Source organism: Anoplopoma fimbria, chromosome 15, assembly GCF_027596085.1.
Source record: "Anoplopoma fimbria isolate UVic2021 breed Golden Eagle Sablefish chromosome 15, Afim_UVic_2022, whole genome shotgun sequence".
Classification (NCBI taxonomy): Eukaryota; Metazoa; Chordata; class Actinopteri; order Perciformes; family Anoplopomatidae; genus Anoplopoma; species Anoplopoma fimbria.
The window spans coordinates 14,516,037-14,535,042 of record NC_072463.1 but is presented as its reverse complement, the minus strand read 5'-3'; the positions used below and the strand labels follow the sequence as shown (position 1 = coordinate 14,535,042).

The 19,006-nt window shown below is 40.8% G+C and overlaps 1 protein-coding gene across 1 annotated transcript in view; it reads left to right on the top strand.

Annotated features, from left to right (window-relative positions):
* LOC129103156 (CAP-Gly domain-containing linker protein 4-like) overlaps window positions 1-19,006 on the top strand; it is a 35,985-nt gene that overhangs the window by 13,514 nt on the left and 3,465 nt on the right. Inside the window, exons 7-12 of the mRNA XM_054613460.1 lie at window positions 575-823; window positions 4,922-5,057; window positions 5,325-5,456; window positions 10,634-10,828; window positions 10,989-11,123; window positions 13,768-13,891. Of these exons, the coding sequence (XP_054469435.1) occupies window positions 575-823; window positions 4,922-5,057; window positions 5,325-5,456; window positions 10,634-10,828; window positions 10,989-11,123; window positions 13,768-13,891 (971 nt within the window). The remainder of the gene's footprint in view (window positions 1-574; window positions 824-4,921; window positions 5,058-5,324; window positions 5,457-10,633; window positions 10,829-10,988; window positions 11,124-13,767; window positions 13,892-19,006) is intronic.

Sequence of the window (19,006 nt, the reverse complement as noted above, 5' to 3'; positions counted from 1 at the left end):
AATTTGAACAACAGGCCTTGGCAATGAAAGGCAAACTCTTTTTTTTTTTTTTTTAAAGTTAATCAAAGACCACTCGTTTTGTTGCTGGAAGGGATGGCGAACACGAGTGCCGCCCTAGTTAATCCAGCACAGTGCTGCGGGAAGAAGTCCGCTCGTCCGTCACGCCTCCACAGCCTTCTACCTTCACTTACACTTTGGGCTTGCTGACTCTGTCTCAACTCTCACTGCCTCTGGTCTGCACTTCCATGTTGTGTGCCTGCTGATCAGCTGCTTTGAAACTCGGAGGGGGGGGGTTGTTGTTCTGGGAACAGATAAGATTAAAGATTCTGTCAAGCCCAGCATCCTCTTTACAAAAATGGTCACTGAACTTTTGTATAATGAGAGCAATAGTAAAACTTTAACTTTTTGATGTCCTTGCAGCATAAATGAGGTTGATACCGCACTTGATATCGATCATTTATATAACGTTTACGTGGCATGCTGGCAAATAAAACAATTGTTGGGATGAATTCCACTTATTATTCAACATTTTATCATCGCATCTTCTGTGCTTTTTCCTCGTCTCGTCCTGCAGAATGTAAAAGGGCAGTGCCCAGCAGACGTGGTGCCTGACCCCCTCGACATGCCTTTGGAGATGGCGGATGCAGCAGCCGTGGCCAAGGAGCTCCGGACTTTGCTGAGACAGGCTTTACCCAGACCCAGCTCCCCTCTGCCTCTCACACTGCAAGTCCAATCCCTACCTGTTCTCTCTGACAAGGCCAGGATACAGCTCGCCACCATGGGGATCCGACTGGGGGACCGCGTGGTCATTGCTGGACAGAAGGTGTGTGGTAGGTCACTATCAAAAGGCAAGAACAATCGTAATATCCACCTTTTTCATTTGTCATATGTGTCAAATGGTACGGTAGAGGGAAGCTTCCCCAACCTGATGATTAGCTGAATTCAAATGAGCCGACACTTCTCCAGTTACTCCTAACAGCAGTGAGCGAATTCTGCAATTATTACATTGTGCTAAGTGTAAAGATGTATAGCTCATCTTAACAGAGCTCCACACTGACCTTACACATTTGTAGCACTGGTACATGCATTTTTCACCAAGAGGGCTGAAAGCGTGGGCATGTTCATGCTATTCCAATCAACCCCCTCCTTAGTACTGAAGCCAGACCAGTCAGCATGAGTCTCTAGTTCAGTGACAGGGTTCATCATCCCTCACCAGCTTCCCATCCTGCATATGGGATTGAACTCAAGTCCCTGCGGTTATCCAAATGTTCACATTAGCAATGTTTTTCTCTGTGTATGACTACAGAGGAACTACAGGAGGGGTAGCAGACTCACTAATGCCCACACAGCACAGATCTAGTTACTGTGGCACTGAGCAGAATGTTATTTGCTCATGTGCATAAAATGGTTTGAGTTGAATTATTACTCGTGGGATTATTGATTCATTTCATGTATTTTACAAACACCTACTGTACTAACAATGCCACATAAAATATAAATGCACTGCACAAATGGCCAGTAAAGAAATAACATAAAAGCGATTGATACACAATAGGCCTCTAGCCTGCAGCCACATAACATTCATGCAGCTGTGCTGTGGTTTATGCTAAACAAATGGGAGCTTTTGTTAATTTTTCTACAATTATTTCAGCCCCTAACCAAGTGGAAAATAGTTTCCAGTTGCTAAGCAACACTCTTTTGGCATTCTTCCAGAATTCAGGGTTATGTTTGACAGTTCACTCTGGCATATCATCAACATTTATCTGAACATGTTTGAGTTCATTCAACTCCAATTGTGATTTTGTGAAATGTCTGGTAGTGTTAAGAGTTTAAAAAGTGCAAGTGTTACAACATTGCTAATAAAGTGTAAACAAATGGATACAATGAAGTAGTCAAATACCAGCATCTCATTCAAGTCTGTTGACCGGTCACAGTGTACAGTATTTGTTTTTAAAATGTCCTTTTAAAGCATGCAGTTAACTCTTTGTGTGCATCACATATGATCTACACGCCTGATTACACTGGTGGCTTTTCAGCTTTTGCTGCTGGTTAGTTTGATTATTTTTCATTTCATTTTTTGATTCTTGAACCTTTTCTTTCAGTTTTATTAAATCAGTTTTTACCTTTGAATTTAGCAAAGATATTCATCCAACAACCAATTTTTTTTGCTCGGTTTCTTCATGTAATGCAAAGACATCCTTTATTGTGGCTGCTCAACCTAACACGTGGCTTACAACACCAGTGTGGTGCTGTAAGCCATGTGTAATCCTTTTGACAAGAAGCACGCTTTGAAAGTGGTGGACGTCTAGACCCACAGGTCAAATAATTTGCAATTTTCTCACTACGTTTACGGCACAATTCAACTTTGACAGTTTGCTTCACGGTGCTCCTGCTCCAAAATGCAATGAAAAGCCCCAGAAATCAGCGCTAAATTTACCAAAACCGGCCTTTTTCCAATGACGGATGTGTGCCTTTAGTCATCAGGCTGACAGCATGGGCCCAGTCCACCCTGAATGTGCCTATTGATCCAAAAAAGCAGGTGAAAGACACATCCACTGTTAAAATCACCAGACATCTCTCATAAATTGCAGTTGACTTTGCCAATAACCCCAAATACATGAGTCATGTGACCAAAAGCCTGTAAGTTTTATGGACACGTGAACTCCCTAAAGTTGACTCTAATCTACAGTGTGACTTTGGGAGTTGCATCACTTATACTAAACACAACTGTATTATTATTTTTCACTTGTGCACCATCACCCTTTGGGTAAAATACAGAGTCAAACTTTGTTTTCTGAACCATATCGGTGGAAAAATGTGAACTTTTCTGCTCTTGAAAATGGCTCTTTCCACTTTCAATCTTCAAACATGGACACATTTAGGTTTCCCTCCTGCTAAGATTGTTCTGTACTTTTGATTCTGGCACCGGTTGTCGAGTGCTGACATATTCGCAATATTTCTTTGTGCTGTGCCGTTAAGCACGCAGCATGATAACAACCAGAGTTAAAACCAAAGCAAAATGCAGTTGTGTTTCTTTACTTTTCATCTCCTCTCTTTGGACTGGAGACAAACCATCCTTGTTATATAACATGAACTGGTAGTTGACATTATGTTACATGATTCCTGAGCCTTGGGGGTTCAAATGTTCAGATGTCAGTCCTTCAGCACGACTGCTACACAGTGCACCTAGAATATCCACCCCGGTGCTGTCACTCTGAAAAAGTCCACTCAGTCAGCCTCTGAAAGTCAAACACTCATTTTGCAGTGTGACATCTCTTTCATTTCAGTGCCATTTCATCAGTTTGCTCTTATTCCCTGCAAGCTCACCAACAAATGACAGTAGGTACAGTTACTGTTCAGTCATACTGTTGTACACAGTGTTCTGATTTCCTTGACTCCTCTGGCATAAGACACTTCTTTTATCATTCCAATTTTTTTAAGAAGACATCCTGACAAAAGTCGCTAATTAAATCGGACAGTGCCTTTTTGTACTCCGAGTTAGGGCTGCAAAATGAATCCATTATTAAAGCCCATCAAGATTTGGACTTTCCACAATTGAATGGCCGCGATCAATTGTGATATTGATGTTTAAATTGCGTGCCTTGGTCAAAGAAAACTCTGCTACGGGGGTGATCGGGATGTTTTGCCAGCATTCAGGCTCCCTGCAGTGGCAGCCTGTGAACACTTTGCTGAATGTTGTGGCCTGCAGTCCCGAGTAATGTACAACATACAAGTACAAATTCACTGAATTCAGGTGAAGAACAACCTTATTTTAAGATTTGCCCATCAGCATTAATGTAACAGCACATGAAAGTGAAAGAAGTGATCCGTTCATTTAAAAGTAAGTACAATTGGGGAAAAAAAAAAAAATCAGCGACAGTTGGTTTGGGTAGAGATGGCGAACTATTCTCACAAATGATGTTGCTGGTGTAAGTGCGTCGTGTAAGGGTGGCCTTTTACCCACCATTAGTTTTGCATTAGCCTAACTGCTTGGACTCATGTAGTTAATAACTGTACACATTTTGGAGAAAAATGCTAAATAATGGAATCAGCTGAGGATAAAATGAAAGCATCAATCATTAAAGAAACAAGACACTTGTCTCCCTTTCATACTGTAAGCTCTAACTAGCGTTTAGAGAAGTACAGTGCACTATAAAGTACATGTTTAACATCTGGTGACCTTTTATTCTGTCTATCACGGCCAGCCTCTCTGAAGGAGCCATATCAATGTTTGTCAGGTATTAATGAGTGTCCAGCTTACTCAGTTGCAACCTTCAGGATCATGGAACAAAGGATTTTGATGAATGCTTGTCTGACAAAACTCTACCCTCCTCATTGTGGATGTACAGTATACAGTAGTATCCTCTTTTGTTCAGAGTTGGTTTCATTGATCACAGAGTAATGGTGACTGAAAGAAAAACACTGGCCACCTTTACCAGTTCCCCAGTGCTATCTAATAACGTCCCTTACAATCCCTATGCAATTTATGTGATAGTTTTTTTTGTGGCTATTCTATACTATTTCTAGCCTGGACAGACATTTGCTCTGAAGGAAAGAGCCATTACTAGATTATTGTGCCACACTGAGAACAGAATCACAGTGCGGCAAGTTGCAGAGATTGGCTAATCAAATTTCTTATTATCTTCCCTGCTCTTTCTTGCACAGTCTAATGCTTTGATCTCTGTTTTCCCCTTTTTTTTATTGTTTGTTTCTACTGCTGCTTTAGTTAACAGACACATCACAATATGAAGTCTTGGTTTCAGATAGAGGTTCTGCCCTTGACATGGCGCACCGCATGAAGGTGTAATTTCACATTCTGCTCTGTGCACTGGCCAGCTCTGTTGCTGCATGTCTTGTTTTTGCACACTGTGTTTCTATTTGTCTTTGACTTGCTGTGGTGTATCATGGTGTTTCTACGCAGGTTGGAAGCCTGCGATTCTGTGGTAGCACTGAGTTCTCTGCAGGCCTGTGGGCCGGAGTGGAGCTGGACAAACCAGAGGGGAAGAACGATGGCTCGGTAGCAGGGGTTCAGTATTTCACCTGTCGGATCAAACATGGTAGGTCATGCCTCTGACTCACCCACTCGCTCCGTTAATTACTTCTACCATTACTGACTTTAAAGGACCTAATTGGTGCAATCAGGTTTTTAGTGTTATCTAACCCCAGGAGTTAGATTTGTCCTTTTAGTTAATTTTGTTCAAGTTAGCATTTGCTGTGTCTTTTGCTGTTTTATTTATTTGATTTATTATCTGTATATCTTTAATCCCAAATAATCTTCTTACTTGTATTGTTAAAATCTTTCCTTTTCTTTTTTTTTGTCACAGGAATCTTTGCTCCCCTCTCTAAGATAAGCAAACCGTTGGAACGACCTAAAAGCAGCACCAGAAAGACGTCGACACCCATACGCCCCCCTCGTCGCATTGACATGTCCCGCATCACCTCCAAGATAAACACAGGTAAAAAAAACTACTTGCAAACAGCTCATAACTCTTTCCAACATTGCTGCATATTTAAAATCTGCCTTCGACCAGTTTTGTATTCAAATCAAGATGTAGGAAGGACACGTATGCATTAAGTGTTTCCTGATCGAGTTTGGGATGGTCGAGCGCTGCTCTATCTGCGTCAACATGAGGCAGAGCAAATTGGAAGAATGAGTTTGCCCTCAGAGTTCTGGCACAAATTATCAAGTCGTATCATAAACCACAAAGGCAGTGAAACTGGATAGCCTGTAGGGCCCTGAGGGCGAAGAAATGTGTGAACCTTTTGTGAACACAGGTGAAAAATTGTTACAGCGGCAACTGTTTCCTCACGTCAAAGGTAATCTCATGTACAGTCCCCTGGAGGAGACCAGTGGATACATTATTAGAAACCACATATCGTATATTAAAAAAAAAAGAACTCCATTCACCTCATAGAAACACAAACATTTCAGAGTAACCATATCAGTCTGATCAACGGCTTCCTAATATTGCCTGCCAGTTAATGAAGTTACCAAATAATCCAAGTGCGCTCACTGCAGGGATTTTGGGACATAAGCTTAAAGCACTTGCATCAAATAGAAACAGAGGCCAGTGCTTGTCCATTCAGTTGTTACCTTGGTGAAGCCATGCTGAAGAAGTATTGGTGGTAATGTTATCCTGTTTTCCACTAACTGGGTTACCACAGTGTCCATATCCTGTTTGATATTCTGCTGATCCTCAACCATCCCTCTCCCTCTGTTATATAATTTATGAAGTCATCAGGTACAACACAATGTATTATTAGTAAAAGGCTGTTAAGTTCCTCTAAACCAGGGGACGTAGCATTCTCCAAAAGCACCGTGTGAATTATGGGCAGAAAACACCTTGGATTGATTCTGAACCTTTATTGGCACACTTAGAAATATGGAGGATCTCAGAGTAGAGACAAACTCTCCTAAAAGCAATAAAGATAAACAATTGAGGGGATTCTCAAAAACTGTAATCCAATCCTCTAAGTAATGTAATTTGCAATTGCTCAAACTAAATTTTTTTTGGCACCCTGTTCATGACGAAGTTCATCCTGCTTGTGGGTTAGGGGTTAGGGGCTAGGGGCAATGAACCAGATCATTGCAGGTTTTTCCAGCTAGCCACTGGACTACTTACAAGCAAAAGGGGTGGCTTTTGGTTAAAAAGTGAGATGATGGAGATTATCCGCAAACTTTGACTAATAACAAAGCTGACGAGGTATACAGTGACAGCAGTCATATTTAGTAATATTGCACGCTTTGATCTTATGTTATCATCCTAGTTAGGCAGTTAGATATTCGCGGAGAGAATATCCGTTCTCTTAGGGGTCATCGTAACAGTATTGTATTAAATGCATCAGTAAGCAACATAATCTTAAATATGCAGTAACTGTATATGTCGTCAATATGAGCAGTATGAAGTCTAGTGAAAAGAAATATGTTTGATGGAACTAAAAAGTCTTTGTGTTGTTGCTTTATTAATAGCAGTCCTTGTGGGAACACAAGTCATTGTGGATACCAGAATGGATCCCTGTGCTGACAGTCTGCACACTGACACAGTGGGCTTTTAGTCCACAATGGGGGGGACTGAGTCACTCCACGGTGTCCAGAGGAGGCCATCACCTTCTCTTTTGTGTCAAAAACAGGCTTTCTCAACTTTCCCAGCCCATATGAGCCATGTCACGATATGGCAGGATTTTTTTGGGGCATCTGGACTTTCATATTAATCTTCCTTAAATCGTTTGAAAAGTGGATTCTGAACCAGTGCCAAAGGACTATGCATAAATTAGACTGCTGATAAGACCTTGCTCTCACAGTCCTTGGATGCCCATGTCCCCGGCTCCTGACTAATGTCCCCTCATAATACAGTCCGCTCACTTCAGAACTTTGTAGAAACCTGGTCTTGGTGGGTTTTCGTGGTTCCCGCACGCTCTTGGGGTTTCCAGCTGTATTGTGGTGCTGTAATATTCAAAGGGTTTGGAGGCGGACTGAGGCGTGCCAAATTCCAGTCACGTCCAGAACTGGCCTATGGAATTCTGTGATTGATAGTCCAATTAAGCAGGGTTTAATAACCAGGGCATAGACGGGCTGAATAACATGGCAGCCATTCATCACAAGGTGTGAGTGAGTGAGTGTGTATGTGTGGGCATGCAGTGTGTGTGTGTGTGTGTGTGTGTGTGTGTGTATGTGTGTGTGTGTGTGTGTGTGTGTGTGTGTGTGTGTGTGTGTGTGTGTGTGTGTGTGTGTGTGTGTGTGTGTGTGTGTGTGTGTGTGTGTGTGTGTGTGTGTGTGTGTGTGTGTGTGTGTGTGTCAGCACCTCCATGCAACCCAGGAACCAGACATATGCATTGCCAAACACTTTCCAGGGCCTTTGTTAGCCATTTACAGCCCCAAACTCTCGACCCGGCGTTCTAGCGTCCCATTGGATCGGCAAGTGCAGACAGCTCACTCGAGTGCATCTATGGATCAGACGGGTCATTGTGCAACTGTCTCATCTGGCTAGCGAGCAGAGATAGACACAGCAGTTATGCCAGGCTGGCCCCTATCGGAGCGTGTCACCTGTAGCTGGGGCCTCAAAGGGCGGTCGGGACCACAGACAACGCTCACAAAAGACACCACAGCTTGATTCATAAAGCCTCAGTATGTGCTGCAGTCTGTCACTTGAAGTGAAGGTCAGTATATAGAAGGGATGGATGGAGCCAGGAGGTCCCTGCAAGCTAAAGGTCAAGTGACAAGAAGTGTTTGGTATTCTGAGTCGAAGTGTAGTCTTTTGAGTTCAAAGGAGAGACACAGCTCTGCCTCTGAGGGGACGTTTCCCAGCCCTCTCTAAATGTGAGCCGAAATGGCAATCAATAAATACCAGGTTGATTGCAGAGCTTTCTAATGCCTTTTCAGATGGAGAGAATATAAAGTTTAAAAACTTAGGTGAAATGCTTTAAATGGATTAAAATCCTCATTAGAAATGATTATTTATTTTCTCCTTAAACCTGTTTAGATTAGTGGATGTTATTGCTGTTGAAGAACAAAGTCTAAACGGCTTTTGTCAGTTTAATCGTAGATTTAATTTAGGTCAACAAACAATTTAAGTGTTGGTGCTATAAACTAGTTAAGAACATAATGTTTTCTTCTGCAAGAAATGTTTTTCTCAACATATGCTATTTGAATCTGTATCAAGATTCCTTTTGAAGTTTCTTTTTTGTTCTTTTGTAATCGCTGTCATTGGGGCTTTTGTGTGTGTTACTGCTTGTCTCAGCATATTTAAGTGTTTTTAGTGTGCATTGGAGTAAAAGAGACAGCCTTAGTTCCATCAATAATGTGCCTTTCAGTAATTCTTCTTTCATCGCTACTTGACAGTGTCGTGCGGTCCTTTTAGTTGCAGTTCTTCGCTCTTGTGTTTTATCTTTTAACTGTAGCTTTTTTGTCCCTGCCTTTAACTCTGCCACTCAGTGATCACTGGGTCTTCTCAGTTTGTAAGTCTCTTTGTTTCTCCAAACTATAAACTGCCTCTCTGCATAATGTGCAGACCACTTCATCTATGTTGATCATTTATAACAGATATAGCAACAACAGAATTTATACTGACAGATTTATAAAGGTCCTGGTTCAGCCAAGTCCAACTGTCAAACTAAAGCATATCAAAACGATTGAATAATTTCGGTTGTCAAAGTGACTTTCACACTGTCCAAACTTTGATCTTACATTATTTATATCATCATCTTCCAATTTGAGCACTTTACTTGCCTTACTAAGATGAATATTGATCTCTGTGTTGCAAAGAAGTCACGTTGTTTCTTGTGGGTGTGGGTGGGTGGAAAGGCTTATCTCCATCTGTCAAAAACCCCCATGATAATCTAAATAGTCCACCTGGTCCCATCCAGGGCTCAGGAGGAGATGCCTCAGTGACAAAGACAGGTACTGCAGCTCCATCTGTGTGGGCTTTAATGTGCTGTGTATCAGAGAAAAGGGCAGTAGTTCATATAATCTCTCTTTGGTTTGGTTCAAATCTTCATTCCACACACTCCCAACCATCACCTGTCTCTGATAACCAGTGCACCTTAATGCTTGAATCCAACGTCATAATCCATCTGTGGGTAGTTCAACAGGAAGATCAATGCCTTTTCATATATATATATAAACTGGTACTTTGAATCCTCCATTAGTGCTGCAATAGTCATCAAAGCTAATTTAGATGTATAAATATCAAATCTGATTGTTGTAAAACTCAAATTATCTGAATTTCAGATATTTTTCTCAACCTGAAAATACAATATGCTGGCAGTTCTGTGATCATGCATGACACCAAATCCACACAAGTCCAGTGATCAATTAAGGGAAAGAAGAATTGATTAACTGAAACGAAAATGACCAAATCAGCAGCTTCCACTGTTATGTGTATTATCGCCCACGCTCGGGGGGCCCATTAGCTAAGGCTAACCATTGAAAACAACTTCTGGCTAAGGTTAAGATGTTTCTTCGCCCATAACTGTCTGGGTTCCACTTTGTTTGTAGCTGAATCTTCCCTTTTGCCTTAAAGCACTTTGGCACAGATTTAATCAGTTAGCCTCTAAGAGTTGGGCACTTAATGAACTCATGGCCTGTGAAGGTCTGCGAAAGTTAAAAGCCTAATGAGGTTCTGCGTCCAAATGGCTTCTTAAGAGTGAAATTGGTCATCCCTCCCCCCCATCCTCCATCTCACTCCCTCAAGTTAGGGGCCAACATGCTAATCCCCCTCCTAATTGGACCTCGAGAACAGGACGAGCTGCTGTAAGAGATTGAGCTCACTTAAATTTGCGCTGCCATAGAATCATGTGACGCAGCTGCTTGGATTTCTAAAAATTGTCTGGATCTGAGTGCTGCAGGCACTGTCACATTCAGAAGAATAGAATGGCAAAATGAATAATAGGCTGAGATTCATTGTTTGGACAGAATTACAAAGATCCCTGATAGAAGCCTGACTTGATGGATGGTGGGTTCAGTATTAAGAGGGGAGGCACACGGTCTGTGCCGCGTGATTTTAGATTCAGAGTGGACAACAGCATTCACAATTAGCCTTGATGCAACAGTTCTACCGTGTTCTTTTTCCTTCCTTTAATTACCTGTCCCAAGTGTTTCTTTTCACTCATTCCTCTGTGTCATTTCCCTCCACAGGTGTCCTCTCCCGCTCGCTCTCCTCTTCCTCCTCTTCACTGGACTCTCGGCATGCGCCAGGCCCCCGACCTCGTCCGCTGCCAAGGCAACGACTTCCCGCCAGGCAGCGAAGGGAGCGTGCTTCTCTCAGTCCTAGGCCCACGACCTCGCCGGCCCTCCACCTTTCTCCCAACACCACAGCACTGACTACTGCAGGTCTGTATCATACATACTGTATTGTGTCGACACTGACTAGAAAGATGATCCCTATTATTTCAGGATTCTCTCCCAATTATACAGATCTAATGGGATCAAATTGAGGGCAGTAAATTATCACAAGAGTGAAACCTTTTTTTTTTTTGTTCACCTTTCCAAGGTCTTCGAAGCCGAACCCATTCAGCTAGTAGCTCTGTGTTTGGAGGCCCTGAGGTGCGCCTGGGGGAGAGGGTGCTGGTGGTAGGCCAGAGAACAGGTGTAGTCCAGTTCTATGGAAAGACCAGCTTTGCTCCAGGTCAGTTCTTAAAAGTGTTGTTCTCTCTGCAAAGATAGGGACACTTGAAATCACACTAAAAATGGATATTATGACACTTGCATTTTTATTTGGTAGATGCTTTGCAGCGTTGCTTTTCATCTTTGTACTCTGGGCTCAATCACTTGCGTGAGTCATAAGCACAAAGACGTTATTCAGCCTTATTACCATAAAAACATCAACGTAATGTCTAATGTGAATTGTAAATTGTGGTAAAGTGCATTATTTGAAAGGTTAATGATAGGGCGCATGGATATTAAAATGCTCTCTGAAGTTAAATTTGTAAGAAATTTCCTTCAATTAATGCAAAATAAATGAATATCAACGTCATGGTGTCTCAGCTTTGGGTTGTTCAGAAGTACAACTAACCTTTCACTGTTAAAGGTTCTCAATACGAAAACAATAATACAGCAGCAAGCAACTGTTTGCTGTGTAAAGCTACAGTGGGATAATGTCTATATATCTCTGTGTGCTTTGGTAATGTTAGCTTTGTTAGCAGGGCTGCGTGTACATATTCGTGCGTGTGTGTTCCCCACTGGGTAGCTTATGGCCACCGCTCTGCACTGCGCTATACAGAGGTTACCAATGATAAAAGACCGGAATACATATAGGAATTCAAATTATTGAAGTTTTCTTAAATGTTTCCCCAAATGCATCCTTGAATTTTAAATTGGGAAGCAACTGGTAACAATAACCCTTGTGGTTTTTGGCCAAGTAAATTATGGTGATTGCACAACTTACCATGTTGTCATTATATTGTTAAGAATAAATTAGGTATTTTATTTTTTATGTATTTCTAAGGAATCCGTTAAAGAAAGGTATTACGGCTGACTATTAACTTAAACACCTAATAAAAGAGAGATTATTCTTTTTGAACAAAGTTTATATTCAATTTTGGGTTTTTCATTTCTGAAGTTCTTTCCAAAGACATAACACAAATGAAGGAATTGGCAGGATCAAAGATTGGCAGTTCTGTCTCCAAATGTTGAACTGGCCTTGGTAGCCTCAGCTTGATGCTCAAAGAAAAACTTGTGATTTCAATACTTATTCTTTTGTGGCAAATAAAGTCAAAATGGCTTGCACAATTGTTAAAACCTCTGTGCAGTATCATTGTTGTAGAATGTTTGTATGTATGGGGAGAAAATATATGTATGTTAGCTCTATTAAGCTCCTCTTTTTCAGCATCCATGAGCTGCATTACAAACTCAGTCAGAAGTCAATGCTGTGGCAAACTTTGAGTTGGACAGAAGAAACTTGGAAAACTTTGATACTGAGAAAGCTGCTTCTAGGAAAAAGCTCACTGAACTCATTAACATTTAGGCAGTAGTTTTTACCAGGCATCATTCATTTATGAATAAGAACTAAGGTAGGAGGATCATGTTTGAGGGGATTTCAGTATTGAGTTTCCTTTGATACTCTGAAATCCGTGCTAGCAACGCCCTGTTATCTCAGCCTCACTGCGTTGAGGACTGCTTTATTATAACAAAAGCAGCGCCTCTCGTTTTTTTTTTGTATAACATTTTGTCTTTATCCTTATGTGGGACACGCATCTAAAGATTAACCGCCCTTTTGGAAGGTATATTTTTATTCAACAGCTGATTTCTCTTCTGTGTGCAGCAAACATATTTCACCTTGCTATGTTCACCCCAAAAAAAGGAAAATGGGTATGTTTTCCCTTCACAGTATTGCCTTTTACAAATGTAGAGTGTTTTGGTGTGAGTGTTGGTGCTATATAACGTAGAGATGTCTACCTTGTCCCAGATATAATGGAACTAGATGGCACTTGGCCTGTTGTGCTCAAAGTGCCAAAATAAAACATTTAAAAAAACTCAACAGCCAAGTGTCTTTACAGAAACCATGTCCTGGTTACTCAAGAGAATACAGTTTCATGGAGGAACTATTTTCTTTCTTTCGAACTACACCCTGCAACCATATCACCGCGCAGAAGGAAGCTTTTATTCAAACCATACAGTCTATGATCTATACTCTATACTGCTAGCTGAGCGAACCTTACAGCTCAGCCGAGGAGGACGCCATTAATGTTTACATCTCGCACTGTCACAAGCTTCTCCTCCATGAGTAGAGTCAGCTTCCTTCTGCGCTGTGATTTGGTTGGTGCATGTATGTTGTTGTGTAGTAAATAGTTCCTGCATTAAACTGCTCACAACAAGGTCTGTGATTAATCCTGATTCACTGGGTCAGGATTTCTGTAAAGAGACATTGCTGTTGAGTTTTTCAATCGTAGTTTTTGGCACCTTTTTAGCACCACAAGCCAAGTGCCGTCCAGTTCCATTATATTGGAGAGAAGGCAGAAATCTCTACGACCAATATCTCCAACACTCAGCAACTCACACCAACACAATATAGATTGTTAAACTGTATTTTGACTGGTGAAAATTAAGTATTTTCGATTTTTGGGGGGTGAACTGTCCCTTTTTTAACACATCAGAATTTTATAGTTTCTAACATTGAATTACTTAAGCACTACTTTTTTCACTCATGGCTTTATTATTATTACATTTTTTTATGGTGGATCTCTCCTCTTAGGCCATTTGAAATGTGACAATCCTTCAATGGTCCCTATGGCAGTTTGTTTGATTCCCGGTCTGTCGCTCTGTCTGTGCAGGGCTCTGGTTGGGGATTGAACTGGACAAGCCAAGTGGAAAGAATGATGGATCAGTGGGAGGAGTGAGGTATTTCCATTGCCCACCTAAACACGGAGTCTTTGCTCCTCCGTCTCGTGTTCAAAGGTGAGTGCAGGCCCTTCATTAACTTGTATATCCACTAATGCATGAAGGTCCCTTTTGGTTTTTGCCAGTGGTCGGCCACAGAGGCAAAAAATATATTTTAGTCCAGAGCAGATTTTAAGGGAATTTGACAATATGCCCTTAGAACCCTGAGGTTGTGTTTCATTGCCCTCATCAATACATCTGACACTAATGAGCTCCTTTGACAGTGTCATTTGTGCTCTCGTTGACACATTTGATTTGGCCCTCTGTGTGGCGAACAGTCCTCCTCTGTACTTGGGAGTAAATGGAGTCAGAGGTTTCAAACTTGTAGCCTGGGGACTTTTTCACAACGTGACTCCTCACTTTAATGTGGCAACAAGCTAAGAGCCAGACGCCATGATCCCCACCTTTTTAAATATGCATTATGGATCATGAATGTATGATTATGATTTGTATAGTTTAGAGCTTTAAAGAGATCATATCTTCAGAACAGGGTATGGAATATGTAAGAGAACACCTGAACATGTTGCATGCATTTGCATTTTAACTACATAGAATATATTTTTTTTTAATTGATATGACTACAATGTAAGATATTATACATAAAGCACAGATCAGGAGGGAACTTTTACCTGAACATCTGACTGCTTTTCACAATGTGAGGCAGTATTCAGCAGAAGTTTCTTTGTCTTCTCTTTACTGTCAACAAGAAAAGACTTGATGAAAAAAGTGATGAAATTTGAGGCGTTATTCTCAAGGGAGATCTTTGATTGCTTTTTATAAAATATATTTTTGCCATAGAAACTAACAAAGTTTGATTCTGAAATATTAAGAAACCATTTGTTTGCTCTGAATTTTAAGTCATTGATTAAAAGTAATTTCTGGTTTATCTGCTCATGCTGCTTCAGAGTGTGAAAGAACCAAGGTGGTGTCATCTGCAAACATTATGTTAGACACATTGGTAAAACATTTATGATAATGAGGAATAATGAGGGTTTGCAGCGAGGAGAAACCTGCAGAGTATAAAAGATCTAAACGTTTCCTCCTCACAATTCCGCATCAGATTATGTCTTAGTTATATTTTCCACAAGCAGAATCACAGAGTCGTTAGTTAGTGTAAGGCCTCAGTTCATCCACAGATCTGATCTAAAGATAGAAATAATGTCTCACCTGGTTAAAATACTGTCACTAGTATTGTGCTTTGTGGAGCGTGTTGTCTTTGGCTTTCTGCCAAGGTGAATTCTCAATTTCTCTTATCATCATTTTGTTTTTTAATTTCTCTTCTGTCACATTTCTATTTCAAGACAAAGTAATATGGCATACGGGATCAGTTTGACATGTATTGTTGGTTCACTTTAAAGTCATTGGTTTAGTGACAGTTTGTCTTTCTCTTGTTGCTTCAAAAGCTTTTGGAGTGCTTTGTTCACGAGTCACTGAAATATGGAACTTAATAAATGAATGATCTAGTATACTTGCAATGAGTAGTTTAAGAAGATTCTCCTTGACACAGTGTAATGTAGTCATTCATCGCTATGTAACTATCAGACTATGTTTTATTAACACTTTAGTTTTAGTAGAGACACATTTTTTACTGACGGCATCTCATTTTTTAAATGTTCAGTTTCATTTTCAAGGGTATTTACTTGCATGTAACTAGAACTAGTCTTAATGGATTGTAACTGAGCTTCTTTATCTTTGGTCAATCGAGTGCAACTTAAGTTCCAGCCTTCTAAAATTTTGATTAATAACCTTCTATGTGAGAAAGTGATAGTGAAGCAGTGTTTGCCGTTTGCCACATCTGTTTGGAGAGTTCAGATAAAGACCAGACCCTCTCAGCTAAAATACGCGTCTCATGAGGTGTCTAATCAGCCTCTTATAAGACTCCCTGATGGGTGCAATCTGCTCTGATCATGCATTCAAGCTAGTATTTCCTAGCCAAACATATAATTACAGTAAACCAAGAAGCCAGAGAACTTATACTTATTATACACATTTCCCTTGTGTGTTTTCGAATGCAGCTGTCTGTAATAATAACGCATGTGGATAAATAATGTCACAGCTTTGACTTTGGAGTTTTAGAAAAGTGTGATGGTTTGAGGGATGTTAAAAATATTTCTGGATTTGTGAAGAAAATTTTCTCTTGTCAAGTGCTGCTCAAACATTGAAATTCAACTTGAGAAACACCGGTGAATAAAAAGAAAAGTTTTCTCATTTCTTGATCCAAGCAGAGGTTTGCTTGAGATTACAAATCAGTCGCCATTTTGCTAGTAAATCCCACAGAAATTAAAAGATAATTAGGAGAGATTAGCTGGACTTAATGATATTATAAATTGCAGATCTTAAAAGGGGATTTTTCAGTTTTTCATGATCGCTTTCTGCTTCAGCGTGTGTGCATATGTACAAAGAAATAAATAAATAGAATTCTGCTGCGGGCAATATTGGAGCCCTGCTATAGAAATGTTAGACAGGGGAGTAAATTTACTGCTGGCACTTTGCCTTCTTTCTTTTCCTATTTATCACACTGTTGTAGAGATTTAGGCCACCATTAGCTAATGTCAGCTGGACTCACCGGTTGTGTCTGAAATACAGATGGGTGACACATTGAAGGAAAAGCCAACGTAAACTGTCCCTATGGGCTTAGCATAACAGCTTCAACACTGTTTGGTATAGAAATCTACTGGAGTGATGAACACTGTAAAAGCTCTTCTCTGAATTGGTGTTTTTGGATAAGTCATCGCTCCGAAATCTCCCATCAGTGTTCATGATTCCTTTCAATTGGTCACCCGTCTGTACATCTTTCATAGGGAAGACAAAGTTTAGATTTGAGTCTATACATTGTTTTTTCCTATATAATCCTACTCGGTGTGCCTTTTAAAGTAGGAGTTGTTTCTTTGGTGCCAAATTTGCCTTGTCTTTCATTCAGGATTCAGATGAAAGGATGTTTTTATGTTTTGCCAAATGATGTACTTAGATTTGGATGTCTGCCTGCCTCAGACTGCTAAACCTCAAAAAATATATATTTTTTTTACCACATGGCGGTCCACATGGCACAGTTTTTGACCTCTTCAAATAGTGCATGAACAAAGGCAAATTCAACTTAAGGCCTGAATATTTCTGTTCATCTGATCGGGCTTGCACACCACACAGACAGTGATGACTCAACAGATGTATGAAGGTGGCTATTTCTGGAGATCATTTAATCCTGGGGATATGGAAACCGATGTCTGACATGAATATTCACAAGCCATTAAGTTATTCGCCGTCAGGCATTGTTTTGTGTTTGCTCCACATTTTCCTCAAGTGGATAAAACATGTTGACCTTTTTTTATTGGATTGCACGTAAACAGCACAATCCCTGGAGTGCATAATGTGTGCCAGAACTGAATGAAAGCCATTACAGTTTAAAAAGCAGAAGACATCTAACATCTTTATTGTGTTTCTTTTAAAGGAAAAACCTTGGTTGTTCAGGTTTGAGGGACTGCTGGTTAAATTGACACATTCACCTTTTATTCCTAAGTATACTTAGTCTCTTCACCTTCCTTTCCTGCATGTTCTTCATCTCAATGCAGACGCACCAGTCGGGGGGGGATTTCCTTGTTTCCTCCATGTCTTCATTGCTTTCCCTTCTTTTCCTTTAACCCATTGTTTTTTTCCTAATTAACCCCGGGGCACAAAGCGAGCGCAACTGAGTACATCGTATCCCTCCGTCTAATGGAGAATCTCACATTATCTCCGTCCAGCAACTTGTTTCTCCTTCTCTTTTTTTCTTCTGTCAGCAGCTATCACAACCCATTAGGGAAACAAACGGCTTTTCTTATGCCCCCCCACACACACACACACACTTATTTTGGTCTCCATCCACCCTAGAAAACAAAGAAACATCGTTTTGCCTCTTTTGCTCATTCCTCGACATTGGCAGTCTCCACCTTATTGGCTTTCAGAACTCTAACATTATTATAGTCACATAGCGGCTAAAGAACAAATCAATAAGCGGGACAGGCACTTGTGTGCAAGCAGCTTAAATGGTATTTTCTTCCTTGTTACTGTTGTCAAAGAGGGGGCCATCATCGGATGCATATCTTCTGCTACTTTGCAATTAGCGTCCACACTACTCCAGAGTTTTAAACCCCTTAAAAAACGGAAGGTCACAAAGAAACCGTAAACAAACAAAATAATAAATGCTCTCCAGTGCGAGAGGGACTTCAAGCCACCGGGCAGAGCTACGAGTGAGAGAACAGGTGGGTGGGTAGGTGGGAGTTTGGGTGGTGCAGGTCCTGCAGCCTTGTAAAACTTCCCAGGATTTTTTCCCGTTTGAGTATGTAGAGGAAGATTTTAGAAGATCTTAAGTGTAAAGCAAGACCTTTTTATTATTTAGGGGACAATTATGCTCTGTTGTATTTTTTTGTAACTGAGCAACCAATCTACCACTGGTAAACACCAGCGCACAAGAGTAGTCATGTGATATTCGTTTTCAGACGTGTTAGTATGGACAGAAATGTATTGGTGTGGATGTAGCCTGAGTCAGTGTCCCTGGAGGTTTTGCACCGTAGGTTTTCGATAACTTAAATTAAGTTAAATTAATGTTCATGACCCTGTTTTTACCTGGCATTTACATATAAATCAACTTTTATTGTCACACACAGAGCACAGCCCAGTAGTGTTTAACCCATCCTAGTGTTAGGCTATATCATCTCCGTTTGCAAAGACCTTTTAGTGTCTAGTCTACATGACATTAAAAGAAAAAGAAATCGGGACAAAACAAACTGGGTCTACTCCTGGTGCGCTCCAGGCAACAAATCGCCAAGATTTGTTTGACCTATCTTGATAAGTCTCTTGGCTTTTGAAAAATTTCAGCCTTTGTTAACAAAGCCACCTTACTGGATTTGAGAACCAACTGGAGATGGGGGGGGAGGAACAAATGTAGAGATGTGGCCTTGATGACATATTTTTCCTCTTATGTCCTTGTCAGGATGCGTTAACGTTTACACCACAAAATATATTTGGTCACAAACGTCCCAGACCACCTTGACAGGTGGTTTGAGTGATCGGCTCACAAGCCGTCTTGAAGGTCGTTTACACTTTCCTCTTGTGATGCATGTTAATGCCGGTGCAGACAGGGCCATAGAGACACAGGAC